At 35.9% G+C, this 21861-nt stretch overlaps 1 protein-coding gene across 1 annotated transcript in view; it reads left to right on the forward strand.

Annotated features, from left to right (window-relative positions):
• The window catches only part of gli3 (GLI family zinc finger 3), a 309890-nt gene that overhangs the window by 265283 nt on the left and 22746 nt on the right, over window positions 1-21861 (forward strand). Inside the window, exons 8-10 of the mRNA XM_039753392.1 lie at window positions 8245-8461; window positions 9479-9592; window positions 10887-11027. Coding sequence (XP_039609326.1) covers window positions 8245-8461; window positions 9479-9592; window positions 10887-11027 — 472 coding nt within the window. The remainder of the gene's footprint in view (window positions 1-8244; window positions 8462-9478; window positions 9593-10886; window positions 11028-21861) is intronic.

Consider the following 21861-nt stretch of genomic DNA (forward strand, 5'->3'; position numbering starts at 1 on the left):
GAAACAGCTTGAATCTGTATGCTGTCCCACAGGATGAGAGAAGTTTAGTTTAAATGTTAAGACAAACACAGCGTTGGTCTAGTTTCCATTTGAGACGTAAAAGGAAAGCAAATCTGTCTGCAAAACTCTTCTGTTTATTTCATATAACAGCTGGTCTTGTGGTATAGCCTTCCATGGAATGTAGAAATTTGAATTATATGTAAGTAGAAGGAGAAATCCCACAAATATGCTTTCTGTTTGTTTGCATTTTTTTGAGCAGTTAGTTCATTGTGATTGAAGAACCTATGTCCCTTTTTCACTTTCATCTTGAATAGCAAAAGAAAAAAAATAAAGAAAAGTATTTAGTCTGATATATATTATTTGCTTCTCTTTCAGCGTAATAAAATGAAATACGTGAGACACAATGAAGAATCTGTCTTATCAGAATGTTTGAATTATTGCATGTTAAAATGTGGCCCTTTTCAATCATTGTAGCTTTTATCATGCTCTAGGTAAAGGGTTGTAACAAGCCAGGAAAAAAGCGGCTTCTGTGTGTCTAGAATGCAATTCAACTTAGTAAAAGTGCTATGAAAGAAAAGTGAGAAAGAGGAAGTATTGGCTCATTGTGCTCTGTGATGAATGGCTAGTATATTGAAGAATAAATTGAACAAACTGGCACAGAGCTCAGTGAACATGAAATCTGCTATTAAGGGGAAGTGTGTGAACAAATTTTCAAGCCTGATATGCATCTTCTGATTAATGTCCTATCCATCATCCTCTGTAGCTACCTAAAGTGGATGCCTGTATAATAATTCATGGCAACTGATAGGTGTGCAGAATAGTCGGTTATATGAACAGACTGCTTTGCATGCTCCTATAAGCAGCTTCACAATGCTGTGATAAATAGCTTTTTCAAATCCTCCAGAATCCCAGGCTGTTTCTGCATTGATATTTTGAAAGCTTTGTTGACAGTCAAACGTGTTTTTCTGCACCATTAAAAATGTGGTTGTTTTTTTTTTTTACTTAGAGTTTTCTAAGTTTCTTATAGCATCCTAAAAACCTATTGCTTACCAGGAATGCTACGATCAGGTTTTCTTAAGGCCGATACCAATCACAAATTTCATGCTACTTGATTGGCTGATACCAATACAGGTTCCAAGTTTTTTTTTTTCTTTATCCCTTTAAAAAACATTTTAAACTAAGCTCTAGCATAACCAGACACATAGATGTCTTATGTTCAATATTAAAGTGTTACCTTTGGTATTTTTATAATTAAACTATAGACCATAGGTGTTAACTTGCTTACAATGTTTATAAGTGGAAGGTGTATTTTGCTGTCAAGCTAACATGCCTATTGTTTACAAAGCAGCAATTTCAAATTCTTGTTTATCTTTACTTTTTCCAATTAAAAATGTAAACTGCGGCATTTAAAACAATTTCACTTTCCTAACTGAAACAATTTCCGTTTTAATTTAAAGGACAAAATAAAAAGTTTGAATTCATTAAAGTAGTTTTTCTTGCCGTAAAAGCAAGAAAAAGCACACGACAACTTCTGATTCCGTTTTCTCAGTTTTATTACTCTTTAATATGAAGCATAAGCTTTCTGTTAAAACAAGCCTTGACTGCTCTTTGTTTACACTGTAGGAAGTTTGATGCAAAAAAAGGCACAGGCTGGCTCAAATACCTTCCAGAAAGGAGCACTGCAGCTAAATTACCATAAAGCATAGAAAATCAGAGGCTGAAAAGATCAGATTTTGTGATTAGCAAATTTACTGATCACCGATCAAGTCTTTTTTTAGTGAAAATCATCCAGTTTTGATTGATAGCTAATAGATAGGAGCATCCCTTTTGTGTACCATAATCGTTTGATTCATAATTTAACAAAGTAAGGATTCAGAGATTAAGTCAGTCAGTCATTATCTAACACAGGGTCACGGGGGTCTGCTGGAGCCAATCCCAGCCAGCACAGGGCGCAAAGCAAGAACAAATCCCGGGCAGGGCGCCACCCCACCACAGGGTATCACACATTAAGTTTTATGTAAAAAGACAAAAATGACCAGTGCTTGTGCTTTGTGAATAAGCGAACAGACTTTGCAACAGGATTAAGCTTTGGTAGAGCAAAGGCAATTTAAAGGGTGATCTATGTAACTCACAATCTAAAAAGTAAGTTGGTTGTAGACAGATAGACCTGAGGTCCTATACATCCACAATCCACCAAATGTTTTATCTATCTATCTATCTATCTATCTATCTATCTATCTATCTATCTATCTATCTATCTATCTATCTATCTATCTATCTATCTATCTATCTATCCGTCTGTCTGTCTGTCTGTCTGTCTATCTGGGAAACTAGAAAGTAAGTAAGACAGTTACCTCTTCAGACAGTTATACAGCAATTGTTTTTAACTAATACACAAAGGCCACCTAACTCCCAACATTTTCTTTATTTTATTGGAACAAATAAGCCTCAAGAAGCTGTAGTGTACAGTATCTGACTATATTTTTGGAACCTTTCCCTTTTACTTCAAATATTCTTGTAAGGGTTGTGGTGGCAACAATTTGAGCCAGGCCATATTGTCCTCAATAATTTCTTAGAATGTCTTCTGTGGGTATTTTCTCTCAGGCCGTCTTAAACATATAATCCCTAAATCTTTTTTTAAGGTTTACTTTCTAGTATTCTGCTAGTGGGCTTCCAGGGAGCAACCTAAAGTACATGCCACCAAACCACATTAGCTGGCTCCTCTTGATCTAGAGAAGTGTGCTCCTTGTCCTATCGCAGAATTTTAGCTTAGCAAACGAGTGTAGGAATATAATTTTGGATCTTGTTGCAGTTTTGAGAGCTTGTAACTGTCGGTAAGGATGAAGATGAAGTATAGCCAGGAATTAAAAAATGTAATCCAAGAACTTTACTCCCATTACCCACCATAGGCCTATATAACATCAAAATATTTCATTTTTTAAGCATTTTTAAGCACTTGTTAAAGAGGAATCAGTCTAATTAGTTACTGTACAAAAAAAGGCATACCAATATATTGTTCTGCTATGATTAGATATGAAGAGAGCAAACCAAAAATCTATTTAACAGCATTCCTGGTGGAAAAATAAATCTGGAAAAGTTACGATTAGGATAAACTAGGCCAAGTACCAAACCTCCCCTTTGTGGGTAATCAACATATACAATATGTCATTCATATGCAGTATACTAAACTTCATAATTGTATAAATTACAGTAAAATAAAATGGTCTAGTGTTGTGTCAGTAACTGTTGAATCCCATGGTTTCCAATCACTGATTTTGCATTCCACGGGACAGAAGCAGTAGCTTTGCAAAATAGCAGTGACCCCAAAAATTACAATAGAATACTTAAATAAAACAGAACAGGTAGCCTATCATTATTGCAAAGCTTCTATTTTATTTTATTTATTTTTTGTGAGCTAGTGTTTATTGAAAACCATTCCAACACAGATATAAAATAATAATTGTCATAATAAAACAGTATTCATAAATTAATGGAAAAATACAATGAAATAAAAAACCCTCAGAGATCATTCCTCAGAGCTTCAATTTTTAAACTTGTGTCAATGTTTTGTGTTTGAGGAGAGTTTTATAATTTTGGGCCAAAAGCAGCAGAGCTAGAAGAATAAGAGCTGAGATTTAGGAATACTTTTCTCGGTCATCAGCTTCTTGGCTGAAAAAGAAAAGGACAGGCATGGTAGCAACAGTGCCTACTAGTAATCCTTAACTTGTATACCCTGTACACAGCCCCTGTAAGACTTGCAGAATCTTCTCAGTCATGAGTGCATACAGCAGTAACCTACAAATCATGAGGTTCATCTTGACATGACCAAGATTACATACTGTATTTCAATACAATCTACAGTGTTGGAAGTAACCTTTTTGAAATGAATGGAAATGTTTCTTGTTTTTGTCTTTTCATAATTACTGAATTGTGCATTATGTTTACAAACTTTACCTTATATTGTAATGCAAATAAATGCTGCCACTTGTGATAGAGCATCTAAATATATGTTTTCTTTGCTAATATTATTATCTTGTTACTTTTATAGATTTTTTTAATGTTTATTACTTTTTTACTATTCAAATTGTGTAAGGACTTATGTATTGCGTTCAGTGATGTATCTGTTAACGGAAAATGAAAAACAAATGTCAACATACCTTTAGTTTGTAAAGGGTTTTCAAGGATCTGTGCCACATAATGAGAAAATATTAATAGTGGTGAAGGGAGAGCATCTTATTATACCACTGTGATTAGTGCAGCTCCCTCTTGGGTTGTGGTATATTCTACTATTCTGAAGGGTCCTCCATAAGTAAATTATCCAAGAACATAAAGCAAGAGAAAGAAGATTGATGCCGTCTTGGATGTTACTCTGTCATACTTCCCCTGAAGCCTTGAGAGTAGTCAGCTTAGAATATGCCTGATCATCTGCAGATAAGAAGCCAGCATAATTGCACTAGGCCACCATATAATATACATGGTCATCATGCCTAGAACAGTTAAGACTCTACTGTTTAAAAAGCAGAAGCAGGCAATGAAAATGTTGCCTTGAGGCGTCTCCCTTTCATCTTCAGTAATACCAATGAAAACAAAAATGTCAAAATATTTGTTTTTACTGTGAAAAACTTAAAGCATTCAACAAAGAAATAAACAGAGCAAAGTACAAAAGGAAATAAGCAAAAACTGTACCATACCGGAATTATGTGCAGAAATTTCTTTGTCCCTTGTTTTTTGATTAGCTGTACCCACCTAAACAACATTAAAATTACAGCAGTCCCAGCTGTCTCAAACTTACCCTTTCTTTCTTTCTTTCTTTCTTTCTTTCTTTCTTTCTTTTACTGTTTTTCTCTTGTCCCTGGCCTCTCCTTCTTTCTCTCTGACAGAAAGCCCTTGTCCTAACTTAGCTTCTGACCCTAGACTCATTCTTCCTAGCTTAAGTTGGCTTTAAACCCTATTTCCAGTCACTGCCAGACTAAGCACGAGTATCACTGATGACACAATGGTACAGCCTCTACTTGTGCCCCGTGCTGTTTCTGAGCCCCTGAGTGCTGTGCATCTCTTAAACGGTCAGACCTAGGAGCCAATCTCATCCTATACATCTAATGGCATTTAGGAAGTTAAATCTCTAAATCTCTTTTACAGTAGCAGGGCATGTGACATGTAACAAAAGGTTGCATCGGCATCTGTCTAGTTTTATACTGCATAGTAATGGACTGATAGCAGAAATTAATACATTAAATATTCTAAGTTATTTAATTTTTGGTGACAGTATATTCCCATTGGAATATGCTTGGTTTAAGCCAATAGATCACTGTTCAAGGCACTTACAAGGGAAAGAGGTTAATCCATCAATTTCTTTAACTAAACAATCCTGATGGAAATTCTATAGGTGCCACTCTGGATGGACGGGGCTTTCCATCTTTGCAAACAAATGAGTGATATGACAAGCATAGAGTCCAAAACACATTTAACCAATTGATTTTCTCTCCTCTGGTAATAAGATCTACAGACATATGGAACAACTTAGCTTTCGTCAGGTCTAAATAAATTGGCTCATGTTGCTGGAAGAAATATATAGAAGAACTTGCAAAAGGATGTTTTTACTTTTGTTGTAGCCATTTGTGATTCATTTAGAATTTCCTATTTTTGATCAAAATTCTCTTTTTCTTCAAGAATTCTGTTTTTCTTTGTTAAATTACTTTTCTCTTATTTCATATTCTTTTTTGTCTGTTGGCCCCTATCAAGTCATAATACAAGCTGATTATTTATTGCAAAAGCCAAACAAAAATGATGATCCCTGTTTTTGGTTTAAATGTATATATATATATTAACACATTTCATTAATCATTGTGTCTGTTTAATCAAACTAAAATGTATTCATATTTAGGATTAATCTTGTGATGGATGGATGGATATATCATTTCAAAGAAGTGGCTGGTTGTTAGTGCCCATCACACCCAGATTTATACCAAAGTGGCCAAGTTAGTTGGTTAAAATATATAATTATACAGCTGAACACAAGGGAAAGGAACTATACGGAAAACAATAAACTCTACAATCTCTTATGACTTTACTGAACAGATATTCCCTGTTCTGTATATCCCAAAAAGCACTCACAAATCTCTCTTCCCATGTTTCTCCATTTCTCTGTCTAAAGTATTATCACTGAAAGCAGCACCTGCCTTATCACAGTGGTGTGTGCAGATGTACAACCATTGCCAGTGTGGTTGTCCTTCGCCGTTCTTGGTTCTTTCTGAGCACTTCTTTGGGCATCTTCATACGTGACCTCACTTACTCCTGCCATTTAAGGCATTGCCTTACCTCCCAAGTCCATGGGCTCAAGGTGGCATTAAACTTAGTTCCAGTGTCAATGCAAAGGAGGCCCTGAAATTACTTTAGTTTAAGTTGCTCCCCTACTTTTGCAACAGGAACACTAATCTAGAGTTCACTTTAGAAGACCATTGCGCACTTGAGCTGTAAGTTTCATTCTTCATGCATTGCCCTTGCCAGTTCTCGCTTCCTTTTCTGTCCTAGAGCTTCAGTAGGCCCTGCCAATACTGTGCTATCTTTTCATACCCACAATCCCCTGTTAACCAGGCCGGCCATCACAGGAAAAGGTGTAAATCAAAATAAGAACACAGTGGAAATGGTAGTGTCATAGGCTTGATACCTGATTGTATCCCCTTTGGTGTCCAAAATCAGCTGAGCTAGAGGAAGGAGTAAGAGATAGATATTAGGAATATTTTTCTGGGTCATCAGCTTTTTGGCTGAAGAAGTAAAGAATAGGCATGTGGTCAACAGTGCTTTCTCGTAATCTTTAACTTGTTTCCAATGTACATAGCCCCTGTAAGACTCACAGACTCTTCTCAGTTATGGTTATAGTAGCCCACAAATCACAAACTTAATCTTGACATGACCAAGAATACTTATGCAGATTTATTTCAGTACAATCTACAACAGGGGTGGGCAAAGTCATTCCTGGAGGGCCGCAGTGGCTGCAGGTTTTTGTTCCAACCTAATTGCTTAATAAGAAGCACTTATTGCTCTAGAATCATTTCTGCTTCATTTTAGTTATCTACCTCATTAAGATTGTGAACCCTTATTGCTTATTTAAGTCTTAAACAGTTGCATTCTCGGTTTTTAATTGCTCCTTATTAACAATAATATCTAAATGACAAAAGAAACCAGCAGTTATCCATTTTGCTTGTTACCCTTTACACCTGTGTGTATTTATTGTGCACTATTTGGTTTAATTAAATACTTGGAAGGAAAGAGAAGAGAAAATAGTAAAGGATTGAGAATTATCCATCCGTTTTACACTTCAAAGTATTTGGATGATATCCTTAGAATGGAAAAAAAATTTAGGATATGAGAATGACTTGACATAGCAGAGTTAAAGCACTAACAAGCCATGAAATGTAATTATTGGCAAGGATTGTTTTCTAATTAAGCAACTGGGTTGGAACAAAAAGCCGCGGCCCTCCAGGAATGACTTTCCCACCCCTGATCTACAATATTGGCAACAACCTCTTTGAAATTAGTGGAAAGGTTTCTTGGTTTTGTTGTATTAGTCAAAGAGTCAGTAGTACACTACTTTCTCATGATTGCTGAATTGTATATTTCATAGGAGCACTCAGAACGTAGTATATTGTTCCACAAAACCCTCACTTTTCAGGTTTAAGAGCCTGTATGAACATTCAGCTCCATAATTAAATTATGATTTTTCCCTTGAACAAATATACAGATAATAGAACTTACAAAATGAAACAAAACTGTACTTACCACTGGCTTTACCTTACTATGTTTGGTGCTGTTTCTTACCACAGATTGGGCTATGTTTTAGTGTGCTACTACTGTATGTATGTATATATGTATGTGTACATATAAATATATGCAAATATTTTAAAAAGATGGTATGTTAATCAACAACTCTAAACTGGTCCTGTGTGTGTGTGTATGTGTGCTTTGGAATTCACGAGCACCCTATCCATATCCACTCTTCGCCCACTAATGCACGACACTTTTGAAAGTGGATGGATGGAAAACAATTTGTGTAGCTGAAGTATACTGTATAATGACTAGACTAAATCCATATTGGCTACAATATAATCTGTGTAGCTGATCCACAATGGCTGCAACAACCACAATTAGATGTCTTCATAAAGCTTTGTACATAATAAATAAAGTGCAAAATGCTTTCCAGGGTGTTCATGTGTTATTAACATACTACTTTTTTTCATTTTCTAGTCCTGCCCTGAGTTTTGCTTACCTTCCTACGCCAGTAACCCATCAGCAAATGCATCAACAGCTTATGAGTCGACAGCCTAGCATTGGGTCTGCCTTTGGACATAGTCCTCCTCTCATCCACCCAGCTCCAACATTTGTAACACAGAGGCCCATTCCAGGGCTTCCTACTGTCTTGAACTCTGCTCAGGTCAACACAGTGCCATCAGAACCCATGCAGGTAGGTAATAAGAAAGTCTTCACCTTGTTTGTTAACACTGTAGCTCTATGACAGAAACAGCATTTGGTCATTAATAATATATCGAATTAGTAAAAAAAATTCCAGCTTTTTAACCACATTTACAGTGTGTGATGGTAAATACATATTTCTTCCTGTCAGTGGCATGTTTTATAATATTTATGTGAAGTGCAGCAAATGTTTTTTTTCTAGGCTTTTTTTTATTTAGGATGACAGATTTAACATTAGTCACTGCACAAACAGGAGCTATTAATTTCCGGTAAGGTTATGCATTTTCAGAGTTAATAGCCTACCTTTAATACTGTAAACAATAAAAATCTATCTTTTGAAGTCATTAAGAGCCTTTCCAGCAGACTTTTATTTTTAGCGCATCCATCTTATCTTGATATATAGAATTGTTGTTTTTTCTTCAATATTTTTAATGTACTCTGAGAATCAGTTTGAAAGAAAAAGCCTGTATACAAGCAGCAGTTGCTTTTTTATTTACACCTATTTGCATATTTGTTTCTTTATCTTTTGTTTTTTTAAGCATATGAATGATTTTTTTTTCTTTTCATTGTGAGCACATTAATAATACTATTTTAAAAATAGAATGCAGTAGATATCATTGCATAAAATCAGTTTTAAAAGAAATCATCCAAGTATTTAACACTAGAGGTGATAGGTGAAGAGAACAGAGAATAAGACAACATGAATGCATAAGCAATCGGTAATCAGAACATTGGAGAATGCCATTATTCAAAGACCAAGGACAAAAGAGACATCATCAGCAGCACATCATATATTGAAAAATGATCTCCCCTTCACCAAAAAACACTTGCTGTAAATGCTTAAAAGATTTAACATTAAAAAATACATAGCATTTTTTAATCTCTGCTTTTCTGAAGTTTGCAAGTGTAGTTTCTATGTAAATATGTTTGAGGGTTTGATGTGTCCTGTAAAACTGTGTCCCTCTAAAGCTGTATCAGGGCCTCACTAATAACTGATTCCTTTGAACAGAGTAAACCTACGAGTGAGTCGGCAGTGAGCAGCACTGGAGATCCTCTGCATAACAAGAGGTCTAAGCTTAAACCTGATGAAGATTTGCCTAGTCCTGGTACAGGAAATGCACAGGTAAATTAGAAACCTCTCATTTAATCACATATTTTTGTTTATATCTTTTCAAAGCAGCTTGCTCTCTGTCAGAGTTTTCACTGGCCATATTTTCTTCAAGTTATATTTGTTAAATCAAGGGCATCCCCCTTTGGAATGTAGTGTTTTTCTGATAAGCATGTGCGTGTGTGCATGTATTTTAAAGGCTCCTCCACTGCATTCTTGTGAATGAAATGTTTCTCCAGTAAATACCTCTAAGTCATGCGTGTACGGTCTTTAAAGAAGCAGCGTGCCAGCATAATGTAAAACAAATGTTTGGGAAAAGCTGTGAACATCTTACTTTCAAAAGGACAGGCTGAAGGGATTTGATTTAGCAGCCTTAGCAATCACGCACACTGTGGCTTAGAGGCAGAGGGAAATGTTTATGTTAGGAGCTGTGAGCTGTAAAAAATTTCTTTCCATTTAAAGTTCAAAGCAAGGGATCTGCCGAATGGTCATTTTAAATATAAGTGACTGCAAAAAAAAAAAGAAAGAAAAAGAAAATTGGTAATTGTTTACAGTGTATCAAGTTCAGACCACTTCACTAAAAGCTGTACTCTTTTGGCCCCTTAAACATTTTAAGATGACAGTGAAATATTCAGCTGGTAATAAATGAACCTATAGACAGTCAGTTTTAACATTTACAGCATTCAAATGAACATGTCTTATGTTTACTGTAAAGTAAGCTTTTATTTCACATTTCCTTTTCAACAAGTAAAATATTCCCGTATTAGGTCAGAGTCGTAAGACATGTAATAAACTATAACCTGCAGTTAGTCACACACAAGGTGCCAAAGCTTGAGAAATCTGAGAATAACCAAATAAGTTTTATATTTTAACTATACTGAAAAGAAATGAAATAAAGATGTTAATATATTTTGTTTCTTTGTTTTTTTGTTTGTTTGCTGGGTGAGAGGGAGACAAATATTGAGCACATAAAAAATACTTATTGTTGAATTGTTTTATTGGAATTTCATTTGATCTTAGCTCTCTCTTTTTTATCCTCATACTGGGATTTCTTTACTGGTAAGAATGCAACTTTCTCTGATCTCAGCTGCTACAGAAAGGAACACAGTTGTTTATTACAGATGAACTTAATAGTGACTTTCATGACTCTCAGTTATGGAAATGTGGCTGGACTATCAATAGAATTGTTTAGCTGCTGATTAAGTTTTGTTAACTGAATGTCATAATATATTAATTGTTCCTATAAAGCTGTGTACCTAAAGAATGTTAATTATTGCTCTGTGATGCTAAAATATGTCTCTTTGGTTAGGAGCCACCTGAAGGTATGACGTTGGTGAAGGAAGAGGGGGACAAGGATGAAAGTAAACAAGAGCCAGAAGTGGTCTATGAAACCAACTGCCATTGGGAAGGCTGCACTAGGGAGTTTGACACACAGGAACAGTTAGTGCATGTAAGTTATTGATGTTCAGAAAACTATGTGACCTTTTTCTTACAGGGCAGACAATTTGACACTCAGGGAATCATGTTTCTTGGCTTATAGTTTCTTTAGGAACACTACAATTAAGAGAAAATGACCAAAGATATAGCTGAAACTAACATTTTAAATATTACATTTCTATCCCTGTTTTTCAGATTTTCTAAACCTTATTTTTCAGATTTCTGCTTATGAAGTAATAGTCTAATCAAAAGCATAGGGAGCCTGTCATAGATTATTTCCTTCTGGAAGACAGAGTTTTACAAACACCAAAGAGTAATAAAGTGCGTGGTGACTATTCAATGTTTGCTTTGTATTTTCTGACAGTCGCTTTATTCCTTTGGCACTCTTTTGAAAAAGATAAACAATTTAAAATTGAATACATTTTTGGTAAGTTCATTTATATGGTCCAAAATATTTGTTATGAAGTAAACATAAAGATCTATTGAGTCCTTCTTTGGACTTTGGGTAGGAAATTAAATGTAATTTATGGCAGTTATTTTTCCAAACAGTTTGTTTCTTCTTAGTGAAAAATTAAAAAAGAATGTTTGGGTTTACTAAAGCTACAGCATCATGATGGAGTGATCAAAGCCACTATTTGGCTGTACAGTATATGAAACAGCAAGCTGGATCAAGATTATGTATAATGTGGTATGGCTAGGTTCTTGTTTTAACCCTTTGTCTTACTGCATTGTGGTATATCCTGTCTCATGTCTGTAGTACAGAAATATTTGTGCTTTTGTTTTATCCTTGTTAAAACTTTAAAAACTTGAACACACAGAAAGGGTTTGGAGGAGCACAGGTAGCAACTGTAACCTTGATCTAGCATCCAGGTTCAAACCCTTTGCTGAGTTATTTTCTGTGAGCTATTGACTCATTCTTGCCATGTTTTCCTACACCAAAAATGCACAGGTTAAGTTTAATGGCAGTAAAATACTGGTCCATGTATGAATTTGCGTGTTTGTCTAAATGGGCCTGTGATGCATCCCCAATTATGTATTGTGGGATATGTGAGGGCTTGCAGCACTAACAACAGTTGTTGCAAGTTAATATTGAGGTAAGATTTCAATAAAGTGACTACTTGTGTTGTCTACACCAGCAATGGCATAGGCTGCTCCTTTTGTTAATACCAAATTAAAAATTATTTTGTGTTTCAAAGAACAAGGCACATCTCCCTATAAATACAACATGTACTGTGTTAATAGAAATATATAATCACAAAACACAAAGTTAGCAGGACAAGCTAAACAGCATACTTTATTTTGAAATATGAATTTGCCAACATTGGATTTGTGTTATTTGTTTGATTTTTTTGAAGGCAACCTATTTAAAATTCATTAATATAATCTGTTAAGTAAAAGCAAATATCATTTATGTGATTGGTACATTGATGAATGTACTACTCTCTCAAAGTTATACATTTACTGAGTACAGGTAACAACAGCCCAAATAATCTTATTCTGGATTTTACATAGGCATTAACAACAGTTTAATTATTCACATACACAACCTGGAAAAACTACAAATCAAAGGTGTTTAACAAGAGTTTTGAAATAATGAATTAATGTAAAACTGACAAGTTTGATTTCACACAGGAAACTTTAAAATTGGAATAAATGTTAAAAAAATGACAGATTTGGAAAATGTCAAATGTAAATTTATTTAACTTATCTATTTAACACTACCATTTAGTTCTGTTTTTTAGCCATCTACTAACACAAATATAAATCTTACAATGGCAAATGTTAGAAACCTAAAAGATTGGTTCACTGACGAAACAGACTTTAAAAGCATGTTGTTACAAAAATGTTTTGAAGTGTTTGTCTAAATGGAAATATCCTGGATTTTAAAAAGTATTTTCACTTACTGGAGAGAAAATATCAGAGAATAAAGTTAAAATGTGTACATGCTAAGGTAAATCAGGTAGTTCATTCATTATGATATCAACCTTTATGAATCCTATACTGAAATCATCCTAAGACTATAAAGCCCCCATTTGTTATTACATTGGGTGGGGAATTCCCACCTCTGCCACACATTACATTCATGTTCTGCATTGTATTTTGTTATTTATGAATGCCAGTATTAATTTACTTAAATGACAGTTAGGCACCTACTTGATGGATATATCAGTATTTTAAAGCTGCTTTACTCTTAATATTTATATATTTCATATTCCATTACAGAAAAAGACACAGCATTGTTCACTTCAATAATGGAGGTACTTTTATTAAAACCCATTGAATGGGATTTCTGTTTTTGTCACGGCATAGAAAGCATTGAGTATTATCAAAAGTCTTGTATCATGACATCTCTAATAGAGACTTGTGTTCATTCTTGAATGTCATGCAAAACAAGAGGCTGATTAGATGAAGATGTTTAAACTTCTGTAAGTTCAACCCACAGTAGACAGGAGTGCACAGCATACATCCCTTGTGCAAATGTGAACCCTGTGGCATGTGACATTTTAATCTGTTGTAAATACAGATGCTAAAAAAGGCTTCATGGACACAATTTACCACAGTCATTCTTTCTTAACAAAACTCTTGAAATAACTAATTTCTCCACCTAAAATGTTTCTTTTGCTGCGATTGCAGAGAACAACTTACTGTTGTTTATATGGATATTTGTGGAGGATGCCCTCCATTTGTGTCAGTTGTTCCTGCATCTTGAGATCAAAGTTACTGATTTTAAGTACAGATCGCTGGCCTGTTTTTATGAAGAGAGCCAGATGTTAAGTCATTGTCAGACATACAGACAAAAAAAGACATGCATGCTGACCACAGGCATCAACACAAGTTTTAGACCTTTCCTACCTGACAGTTGCTCTTATTCTTTCAGGGTAGTAGGCGGAGCGCAAAATAAGAATTGGGGGAAGTGTTTAGGAACAGTCATAACAGTCTTTTTGTGAGACTGTGCCACATGCTAGTTCTCAACAGAATGAGGATGTCAAAAAGTTAAATATTTGCCTGACATCTTGATATAGAATGGAGTAGCATTGGATTATGAGACATTTGGGAAACTAATGCAACCAATCAGATATTTACTGCTGGGATGGTTTGAATCTGAACTAGATGAACACTGGTTTACTTTGAACATGTATAACCAGTTAAGTACTGTTTATACTAACAAACAGGCTGACATCTAAATTTGGACAGACTATTTTAAAACAACATCCTGATGGCAAAATAAATTCATAATAACTTAAAAAAAATTAACCAGCCATAAATTAAGAAAAAACAGTAATAACCTAACATTGATTGCTAGGTTTAATGCAAGAAACAGCTGACAGAAGCAGTTTACTGCCTTGTAAGAATGGTGTTGTATCCACTTGGCTAAATTCAGGCAATAATAATGTGTATACAGTAATAAGCTTATTGGTCTGCTAGTTGCAGGCATGAATCCCCTCAATAAAGTGAATGTTTGTTTTTTATTCATTCCACCACATGGTGAAGAAAATGTGAAGCATCTCAGGTAGGGGTTTGTTGTCTCAGAGCTTGTCACGTCTCCAAATTTAATAGATGAGATCATAAGTGCATGGAATATCATATTGATGTAATGAATTTTTCAGAGCATTGTCTATAAGAGCAATTTTTTGTTTCTTGATTTTGTCATATCCACGCTTTGTTAAGAGCCTACAAACTTCAAGTGTATTACCTAATATTGATTTCTTAACATTGTTTGTAAATATATTGTGCATTAACAGTGTTCTTTACTGCATTTCAGTTTTTCAATTTAAAATTTGACTTTCCTGGAAAAACTAGATTTCATGCATTAGTAGATATTTCATACAGTTTTGACTTATTTTACACACATTTGCCCAGATTTTGCTGCTTATGTTTTTTTTTATCTGAATGATTCTGATAATGTATTGACTGCTCATGAATTAACAGCTAGACTAATGCCTATTTAGATGCATTTCAGTTTAGGTGTCTCTTGTGGCATTGTGTTTTTGGTTATTAATAATCATAAAATGAGAGAGCAACATGCAGGGGTGCAGATTTTGTTTTTTAGTTTTTAAAGCAATCAAATATAAGACTGAATTTAACTTTCTAGGAAGCTGCTATTATCTTGGGCAACAGAAAGTTTATTTTTGTAAAGGGGATAGGCATCCAGTTTTGCTATAACCTGTCAGTGTTTTTATTGTGTGTTTCCACGAGCACTTGGCCATTCACATAATGTCTTTCCTCAGTGTCTAATCTTCTGATTGGGTTTTTTCCAATGAGTATTTTGTACAATAAAAAATTGAGCAGAGTGGTCGCCCAGGAAAGGAGTGACTGGGACGGTATGTTATGCTGACAACAGGCAGCTGTTTCTCAAAAGTGTACTGACCTCTCCATGGAGCAATCCAAGCAAAGAGACATTTACACTGTTGGAGAGCATAAAGGCAATTCATTATTGTCGTATTTAAGCAGCCATCCGAGACAGTAGCTGAAACAGAATCCATAACTAAAAAAAAAAAACAGCAGGCAAAAAGTATAAAATACTGTGTAATACTTTACTATCTAACAGATTCCCCATGCAGGCTTGGCATCCAGCTTGAACCATAGCAGCCTGGACAAGCTCCAGCCATCTACATCCCCGAAACAGAAAATGGATGGACTTGATTTTACAGGGTGGCATACAAAAAAATAGCGTGGCCTTAATGGCAGTGTAAATAAGAGTTTTATTTAGTAATTAAATAATAAAAATGCTATAATGCACTTGAAAAGTATTTTTATTTTAATATTACTACATTTATTAAACAATGGTATTGACCATTTTGAAGTCAGTCCTGAAAATGCAATATAAAGTTCCATGAGCTATGACATATTTATGCTGATGTGATATTTGTGACACACCTGCCTGTTGTATTAATCAGCATATCAGGTTCAGCCTATGTCACATTTTCTGACCTTTTTTCATGGGATGTTTCAAATTTGCCAATCGCTGTCTCTGATCTTGTCACTGCACCATGTTACATTTACCATCTGAGCACCGATCAGTGCAGTTTTGCTTGCTTCTTATTCTGACAGCCAATAGCGTGTTGCCTGACTGAGGTAGTGCTGTGGTGCATTCAGCCACAGTCTTGGTCCACTTTTTTCTTTTTTTCCATTTAGTTTCAGTACATAAAATACAAGACATCAAATAGATGAGCTTCTCATTAATTTGTGAAGTTCAAAACACACATTTTATTCATTGTACTTCCAGATGAACATTCACTGGTTGTCAGCTCTGTTGCATATATAGCCTGCCTCTCTGACTAACAAGAAGATCAAACAGGTTTGATTTGGATTTCATCATAGCCAGTCACAGACTAGTTGTGTTTCATTCGTTAAGTATGACACATTAGGTGATTGTCTTCATGGGAGCACACCGCCAACTGCCTCAGAATGGCTAAGATTATGTAAACAAAAGGCTACAACTGAAAATGTATATATTGTGACTTAGGCTTTATGAGGACTTCTCCTCTATATCAGCATACAGCTATGTTAACTGACAGAAGGGTTTCTTCATTTCAGTGCATTGCTCACAGAACCAATAGTATGCCACTTTTTCACCAATTGCTGGATTATGAGTACAACGTACAGCTTCACAATTGAAAAACACCTCTCCAGTAAGCACACAGGTAACTGAAGTAACATAACAAAATGCTGTGCTCAGAGACTTTCCTTTGGCTTCACTTCCTTATTGTGCTATTTTTTCATGCACCACTCTGTGCATTAGGCATGGATACACATAAGCAGGTTGTCCAAAACACACATAGCCAATCAAAACAGGCAAATGCTTTCAAAAGTACAAATTAATGGCCAGATCAATAGCTAAAATCCAGAAAAGATAAGCTTATTTAGACAATAAAGTACCGTGGATGACAGTTACAGTGGCAGATGACACAGATTGAGCACAGCAAGATCTTTGTGCTACTGATTAATTTCCCTAGCCTACTGTCATATTGCTTCTATATAATAAGCAATGCCATGCAGCAGGTTAAGACAGACAGAGGTACTGCAAGGTGGGGCCACATCAGAGTTCAGGCTAAACTTCAGAACAGACTAAACTTTTGGATGGATAAGCATTTGCAGTATTCTGTTGACATATTACAAAATTCTTTTTTTATACCTTTAATATTAGAACTTATTTTGCTTTTACAGATTTGTACAATATGTTTTATGTAGCTTCTGAACCTCAGATAAATATAATCTGCAATTCGTTTGTAATTGCTGCAGAAAAACTTGGTTTGTTGTTAAAATAACTCGCATGAAAGGCAGGGAAGGTATTAATATATACAGCTTTCATCCAGTCTGCCCTTTTAATGATGCGTATCGTTGCTCCTTTTTTTTCTCTGTGCCTTTACATTTAATAGAAAGATTCACTTCACTTCATGGTTGTCTATCTAGTGTCTGACAGTACCAGCTGCTAGCTAAAGTAACCCCTATCTATAATTGATATCCTTGCTATGGAATAGGTTGCTGGCTGCATTTGAAGGGCTTTGCAGAAAGGTTTAAAATCTTGACAAGTCCTGCCCTTGTTCTGGTTCAGTCATTGAGCTGCCGTTCCATCGGAATTCCACTTTCGTTGGTTTGAACTTTAACGCACAGAACTGCCATGTGTTTTATATTAGGAAAGCTTATTCTCTGAGAAGAGAATTCTAGTGATCCCATACAAGCTGATAAAAGAAAAGAAAAAAACAGCTGATTACTGAATCACAACAAATAAAAAAATAAAAAACTTAGTTTAAGCAGATAACAGTTCCTTAAAGTATATTACTTTTTGCCTCCAGAGCATTTTTTCTAATAATCTGACACAATCTGGCTCAATCTTTATGGTTCTCAAAAAACTGAAAGCTGCTCTGATATATTTTTTTCTTTTATTGTTCAATGCACATTGTTATATAAAGTGTATTTGAAAATTGATTCTTTCTTAAATTAAAACATATTAAGATTTAGACTTTTAAATGCAGTTTCAAATGACATAGGAAAACAATTTCAGCTGCCAGGACATTCTGTGCTTCATTTATTATTACAATAATGGTAGCTCTAAAAGAACATATATAATTAGTATTTTATTTAACTTTGTCTAATGTTGTCCTTTACGTAAAAGTATAGTATGTGCCTTCATTACTGCTGTTTGGCAACACACACAAACATGTTTTCCATCAATGTGATTATTATCATTATCATAAATGTGTTGGCTCACATGATAAGATAAAAAATCTTATTAACCTGATTTAGCATGGTTATCTTCTTTGTACAGTTTGTGTTTGTAATGTGTTTTTAGGCCTATTTTTTGTCCATTTTGTTAAATAGAAAATCTGAGGCACTTAAGTAAGGGGTGATTGAGGAATGCATGTAGAAGGGGGTGGGGTAGGTTTTTGCTGAAAAGGCTACAAATGAATGGAGGGTTAAGATGTCTGTAGGTAGACATTGGGTCTTCATGCCATTCCAGTGCATTACCCCCATTGCCACTGAGATGATGCCGTTCTTGGAGGGAGATAAAATAGTCAGCCGAAAATGAAACAAAGCATTAGCTGTATTCCTCCCTTGTGTTCAGCCGAGATAAACTTCAGCAGAGTCGAAAAGCTGTCCTGTTTTTTGCTTCTGGCAGGGGGGCTTTAATTGGTAAAATGCAGATTTTTTTTGATCAGCAGAAGGATTATGTCTGTTATCTGTCTGGAGTATCTTATTTCAAGATGAAAAGGCTTTGCTGAATTACAGATGCCAGTTTTTTTTTTTTCTTTTTTCCTTTTTTGTACAAAGCACTTTGGCAATTGAAATCTCACAAGAACATATGATTTATTTGACTGTCATTGATAAAGCTAAGTATTAGTGCAGTTCTTACAAAATTCTAAAATTACTCTGTATCAAAATCAAGGATATTATGTTTGATTTCATGGGATTTTTCATGCAATGTGCAGCTTTTTTTAAGGTTCTATAGGGTGGCATCTAATTAAAGACATTTTTTATGACTTATGTCTGGTGCACAGTCCATTTGTATTTGCAGAACGGGTATATGCCAGCCTCACAAAAGTATGTGAATGTGCATGAAAGTGTTAGAGATATGGTGTAAGTAAGTGTGTGTGCGTGTGTTTGTGTGTGTGTGTATAAATCAGGCTTTCTCAGGCCATCATGTTACATAGCAAGCAAGAAGTGAAATCCATCTTGGTGGCGCCTTTACAGTTGTTGGCAGATAAGCTGGCAGGGTGAAGATTAATAACCGTCCCTGGCTCTATCAGTACCTGTTTGTCGATTCTTAGGAAAAAGGCCTGTCTGCTCAGCATGGAAATTATTGATTTAAAAAAAATTGCTATTAGATCATGATGTGATCTATAATCACAAACAATTATGGGCACTCCACTGTAGGATCAGAAACCATGCATCACGTTTACTTCTACAGCAATTTATATCATCTGACATTTTCAGTCATTAAATGTTTCGCTCGTGTAATAGTCTCAGGGCAGAAAATTGAACACTTTGTGAAGGCATGAGGGAATTCCCAAAAAATGATTCTGTACAGCAAAGAACTTTTGACCTTACAAAAGGAAGGCCTGCATCACATAGGAAAGGCACAATAGTTGACTCTCACAATTTTGACACTACATTCCATGTGTGAGATTTGCATTGTTTTGAATCTAAATTTAAATAAGGAAATAAGTAATGTCTGCAATATGAGGTTTTTGTGCAAACAGAAACATTAATTAAAGATACTGATAAAAATGAAAACATACATTTTTGTTTGTGTTTATATAACAGTTTTTCAAATTTTAAAATTCATCTTAAGTATTACCTTCAAGCTGGTGGTAAAGCCGTCCTCCTGGCATTACAAGCAATCTTTGCTTCCATTTGCGAGACTAGTGTCATCCCAACTGACTGGAAAACAGCACTTGTCATCCCTATCTGGAAAGGGAAGGATGATCGTTTGGATTCCGGCAACTACAGGGTGATAAAACTGCTCTCGGTGTCGGGTAAATTCCTTGCTAGGGTTGTCCTCAATAGGATCTGTGATCACTTGCTCACCTACCAGCGACCAGAGCAGTCTGGTTTTACGCCTAAGAAGTCCACCATTGACCGCATCTTGGCACTAAGGCTACTCATGGAGTGCAAACGCAAATATCAGCAGTTTCTTTGCAGCCTTTGTCAATTTTCATAATGCGTTTGACTCAGTTGGTCAAGCTGCCCTGTGGGACATCCTGAGACTTAGCGTTATGCCCTCAAGGTTGCTGGATATCATGACTGGCCTATACACTGGTACTGTGAGTGCTGTGCAAAGTGGAGGCAGAACCTCTGTGTTTTTCCCAGTTGATTCTGGGGTTCGTAAGGGGTGTGTTCTTGCTCCTAATCTGTTCAATGCTTGCATGCACTGGATGTTGGGCAAGGCCATGGGGTCCTGAGGCTGTGGGGCATCTATTGCCAAAGAAAGATTCACTGATCTTGACTTTGCTGATGATGCTGTGATCTTCGTGGAGTCGATGGAGGATCTGATCAGTGCTCTCAAGAGACTGAGCGAGGAGTCCGAGTGTCTGGGCTTGCGAGTTTTCTGGATAAAAACTAAGATCCAGGCCTTTAATGACCTCTTAGGCACAGGCATCAGCAGTGTGTCTGTCTTCAGAGAGAATTTCGACCTTTTCAAGAGGTTTACTTACCACAGCAGCGACATTCTTGTCTCTGGTGACTCTTCCTATGAAGTGAATAGACAGATTGGGAGCGCATGGGGGGATCATGAGGTTGCTGGAAAGGGGTGTGTGGCGCTTCTGATATCTATGCAAAACGACGAAGGTCCAAGTCTTTAGAGTCCAGGTGCTTGCTGGCTTGCTATATGGTTGCGAGACATGGACGCTATGCAGTGACCTGAGACGAAGACTGGACTCCTTTGGTACTGTGTCTGTTTGGAGAATCCTTGGGTAGAGCTGCTTTGAGTTTGTGTCTAATGAGCGGTGGCTCATGTAGTCCCGAATGAGGCATATTACCTGCATTGTGAGGGAGTGTCAGTTACGGCACTATGATCATGTGGCGTAATTCCCTGAGGGTGATCCAATGTGCAGGATCCTCATTGTTGAGGACCCGAGTGGCTGGACCAGGCCAAAGGGACGCCCACATAACACCTAGATGCGGCAGATAAGAGGGTCATTTCCGGAGTGTGGGGCTGTACAACATGTCTGCCTGGGGGTTGCCAACCAGGATCCTGAGCTGATTCGTCGTGTGGTAGGTGTGGCAACACACTGTACCAGTGCATGTTCCCCAACCTGATCTGACCTGACCTTAGGTATTAGGTTAATGAATCTGTGAAGTTACCTCACCAATTTAGTAAATGAAATATTTCTTAAAATACATGTTATGTTTACAATAGACTGAAATCTGAAGTTCAAAGGCTGACTGACTTAACTTCAGATAACAGAAAACTCTGCTACTGCAATGTCAAATTTATTATATTATTAATGTTAAATATACTGCTAAATTCTTTGGTGATTTTATGTAGATTTATATTCGTGTGTGTGTGTTATATTATATCTGTTTGATGCAAGTGTCTGTCAATCGTAAAATTAAAAAAATGTAATTGTGCACCAAATGATGTTCCTACATCAGTACCATTTTGCCATGAAAAACTCAGTCTGCTTCATACATTTGCATGTGTAGCACTCTTATGAATGTAAGTCTTTTTCATTCTTGTTTAATATTAAACTGAACTGAGTGCCAGAGCAATGTATTTTATAAATTATTACCTAGCAATTTATCCTGCAATGAGTTTTTCAGTGTTTCCCAGGTGTCCTCAAGGCAGATCCCTTTCTCGTCAGTCAGGAATGCAATAATACAGGTTCCCCTCTTCAGGATATTAT

Source organism: Polypterus senegalus, chromosome 5, assembly GCF_016835505.1.
Source record: "Polypterus senegalus isolate Bchr_013 chromosome 5, ASM1683550v1, whole genome shotgun sequence".
Classification (NCBI taxonomy): Eukaryota; Metazoa; Chordata; class Cladistia; order Polypteriformes; family Polypteridae; genus Polypterus; species Polypterus senegalus.